Genomic DNA, 3,851 nt, shown 5'->3' with positions numbered 1-3,851 from the left:
AAAAAAAAAAAAAAAAAAAAAGCTGGCCACTGTAGTTTGTAACAAACAGTACACGGTGCCTTTGTTGGGCACTATTGTTGGGAAGATTAAATACTACGCATTTGGAGCTCTGGTGAATTTGACTCAAAACAATTGTACCTGTTCATTATGTCCCTGTCTAGAGACAGGCAGTACGTGCTAGCTGTATGAAGAGAGTTGTTTGCAATAACAAAAATATCCAAAATCACCAGCCATATAATTTAAATCTTGGAAGATGAGGATAAAAAGGGATAGAACCATCAGATTTGTAACTGTAGAATGACTGAGATGCTTTGCTCTCTCTTCTTTTTGGCCTCACTTTGATGTTGTACAAATGTACTTTTGCACTTCTGTCTTAATACATATTGATTCATTTACAGTAATAAGAATTTTCACATGAATTGGAAAATTGTATAAAGAAACTGATATTAATCACTCGTACCACCTCACGCTCATTTATTTACAGACATTGACGTTGCTCTTTTCACCCTCTGAGTATTAGTCGTTTTTCATTGTGGGAACAGAGGTGCATATGCTTCATTAATTATTGAAGCTGAAAATGTACTGTCCCTGTGTGTGTGTGCGGGTTCAGAGCACTGCACTATCAAGTGTCAATATTGTTTTGGGCAATCAGTTCTACCAGTGTGGACGTTAAAGTAATACAGACAATAGCCAAGGATCCTGAGAAGCCATGAATTGATAGCTCTCAGATGACTTTATGGAAGTTTGAGACACATTGCAGACAAACATAAAAGAGCTCATACTCCATGTGTAAATCTATATTTAGCTCAGTCAGGTTGCATAAATGGCTTCAATGTATTTCTTTTATCCATACCATATAATATCACCAGGTAGAGATTGCCAGTTCATGAATTTATTTGTATTACAGATTGCTAAAAGTTATACGCGAAGGGTTCGTATCCGAGACAGTCAGCCAACAGCTGGAGACTCTGTCAAGTACTATGTCTCCCGCCAGGATATGAAGCTCTTCCGCACTCTTCTGGTCCTGGTTCTTTCTTTCTTCATCATGTGGAGCCCCATATTTATCATCACCTTACTGATCCTGGCCAGAAACTTCCTGAGTCACCTGTATGTCTCCTCCACGATGTTCTTCTGGGTGGTAACTTTCACACTCACCAACTCTGCCCTCAATCCCATCCTCTACTCTGTCTGCCTGTTCAGGAACAGGTGGGGCAAGCTCTGCTCCAGTTCTGCTGTAGTGCCACTGAGGAAAAGACCTAGTGGCAGTGGTCAAAGGCATTCATGATTATTACAGTTTTTTTCTTCATATAGATGATTTAGACTTATACAAAACATAATGTACTGGATAAACCACATTATACCTGTAATGTAAAATGTAATAGTTGCCTACTCATTGCACTCCTGAGCTGGTGCCGAAACTCTCAAAAGCAATAACTTGAGAAACACCTAATGCTAAGATTGAAACATTTTAATAAGAGCAAGCAATGTAAAGATGGTTAGTTTTATAATAAATCTTTTCCATTTGGTGGCTGTCAATCATTTCTTTTCAATCTACAAAAATGTATTTTTCCTTGAAACCTAAATGTAATGTGCAATATCTGTTACAGTAATACAACACAGATGAACTTAGTTATCTTTTATAATAATTGTTCCATAAAATGATCAATATTGAACTGTGTATTCAATGTTAAAATATAACCCAAATGTTCAGAAATTAACAGTAAATTATGTAATTGACTGACTAATATAAATTCAGTTTTTCGTTTTAGCAGCAGCACCTGCAGTACCTTATTTAGAAGACAAACTGCAGATTACTCCGACCAGCAGTTAACAATAAATGTACCTGCTACAGAAATGGCCAGGCTCATGAGATAATTGCACTCATTTCTCACTGCAGAAGTGCCTGTTGATGAATTTTGAAACTGAACCACAGTATTGCTGGATGTCAGTGCTAGTTCTGAATTGACCAACTGCACTGCAGTTATTCAGGTAATCAGTTTTTCACTGCTCTTGCTTTATGTAGGCTGTGTTTTAAAATAAACACATGGTATTTTAAATGTTACACTGCCAGTGTACCACAGCACATTTACAGAAGAGATATAGTGATCTCACCCCAAGGAACAATTCCAGCCTTGATATCTTTGTCCCTGCCCTCTTCAAAGTTCAGAAGCTTTATGGGCCTTGCATCAAAGTCATTTGTACCCAGTACTACCTTCTGTTAGTGAGAAGAAAAGTGGAGCTGCAGTTTTGATCCTGAGTGCACAGAGTAGTATGGGAGATGCCTCAGTAGTCTTTTTGAGGTCACTTCTAAAGCTTTGCTCAGCTCCTCCATCAGGCTGTACCCATCTGAATGAGTATCATTGTGCAGAAGGGATTGTTCATCCAAATTTGGACAAAATGACAGATACGGTAGAGAAGTTCCTTGACAGCAACCCATAGTTTGCAAATGAGTACTATGAAAAGAAAGAGATGTAATCAAAAACCCAGCCTATTATAACGATGTCTCTGCCATCCAGGAGGCTAAGTTCATATTTGAGCTCATAAAGAAGAGCAACAATTTGGTGGTGACTTGCAGCATTACAGTATTATCTCCATGACAGATCCACATGCCTCTGTGTAAACAGTGCTCACTATTGGATTTATTCGCTGTTGAGAAGTATGCACATATACTTTGACTTTGGCCTCAGGTGAGTTGGCTAGCAGATGTTGTGATGCATCATATGGAAATAGCCTTGGCAAAATCCATGCAGACAGGTATCACTGCTCCCCTGCTGCTAGTGTAAAACTATTCAGAATATCTACATTTTAAGAAAATAATTTTATTTTTAGTGAGTTGAATGAAACGAATGAATGCAAGAGTACAATCATTTTTAATTTATGAATTGTCGAGAATGCTTTTGTGCTGCCAAGGACAAAACAAATACTGAAATGTTTCTCTGATTCTCAGTGATGGTAAGTAAATGTGTGTGATAACACAATTATGTACATTTAAGAAACAATTTGTTCTTGTCTCACTGTCATATGTGATCATCCTTTTGATGTGACTGAGTCAGATCTGAGAGCTTGTAAGTCAATCCACCCCTGACAGGACTTTGCATTTTACTCTAAAGGGAATTTGTGATTTATGAACCTGTAGTGTACGTTTGGTTAGAAAATATATTTTGCCTATTTTTAAGTGTAAAGTCTTTTTCTTAGCTGTAGAGACATTACTTGTGAAGTCTCATTAATATGATTATATATTGGCAACTACAAAAAACAAATAATCCATCCTAAAAATCAAAATGAAAGCTCAGACTTATCAGCTGTAGCCAAATAGTCACTGAACAGTGTGTGTTGTATTCTGGTGATGAATGTTGGCATTTATGAAGCACAGACTGTACCCATCATCTTCACAACAATAATAGCCAGTGTCTAACAGCTCAAAGTCCACATTTTTCCCACATGTTTCCTCTCAGAAAAAAAAAGTCTCCTTTAGATTATTTATCTCACTGGTAGTAGCTTTACTTCTCCACCACTCCAAAGCAGCACAACAGCATCTCACAAAAACAGCTCCTAGATCATGACCCTGCTCATCTAAATGCCCTGCTTTCATTTTCACAAAATTGTATTATATGCACACACACTGGATATCAAATAGCGTAATCACATCAGAGACAGAGAAACTGGAGGTCCAGATTTATTCAGAGACCTTTACAACACCCCTGCACATGTTTCTTCCCAGAAGGGTCTGACTCATGTGGGTCTGCCAGACACAGTGAGTAAACAGATTAATCGTATATCTCTGGGGGGAGATGAGATATTACATGGTGAAGAAGAAGAAGACCTTGTAGGGCTCCCAAATGATCCTGCTG

At 38.0% G+C, this 3,851-nt stretch overlaps 1 protein-coding gene across 1 annotated transcript in view; it reads left to right on the top strand.

Moving 5' to 3' along the window:
• LOC109961989 (free fatty acid receptor 4) overlaps positions 1-1,476 on the top strand; it is a 2,978-nt gene extending 1,502 nt beyond the window's left edge. Inside the window, exon 3 of the mRNA XM_020603303.1 lies at positions 908-1,476. Within this exon, the coding sequence (XP_020458959.1) occupies positions 908-1,285 (378 nt within the window). The 3' untranslated portion in view covers positions 1,286-1,476. The remainder of the gene's footprint in view (positions 1-907) is intronic.
• Positions 1,477-3,851: the final 2,375 nt, after the last annotated feature.

The sequence above is a fragment of the Monopterus albus genome, unplaced genomic scaffold (assembly GCF_001952655.1).
Source record: "Monopterus albus unplaced genomic scaffold, M_albus_1.0 scaffold60.1, whole genome shotgun sequence".
NCBI classification, from domain to species: Eukaryota; Metazoa; Chordata; class Actinopteri; order Synbranchiformes; family Synbranchidae; genus Monopterus; species Monopterus albus.
This window is presented reverse-complemented; position numbering and strand designations above follow the sequence as displayed.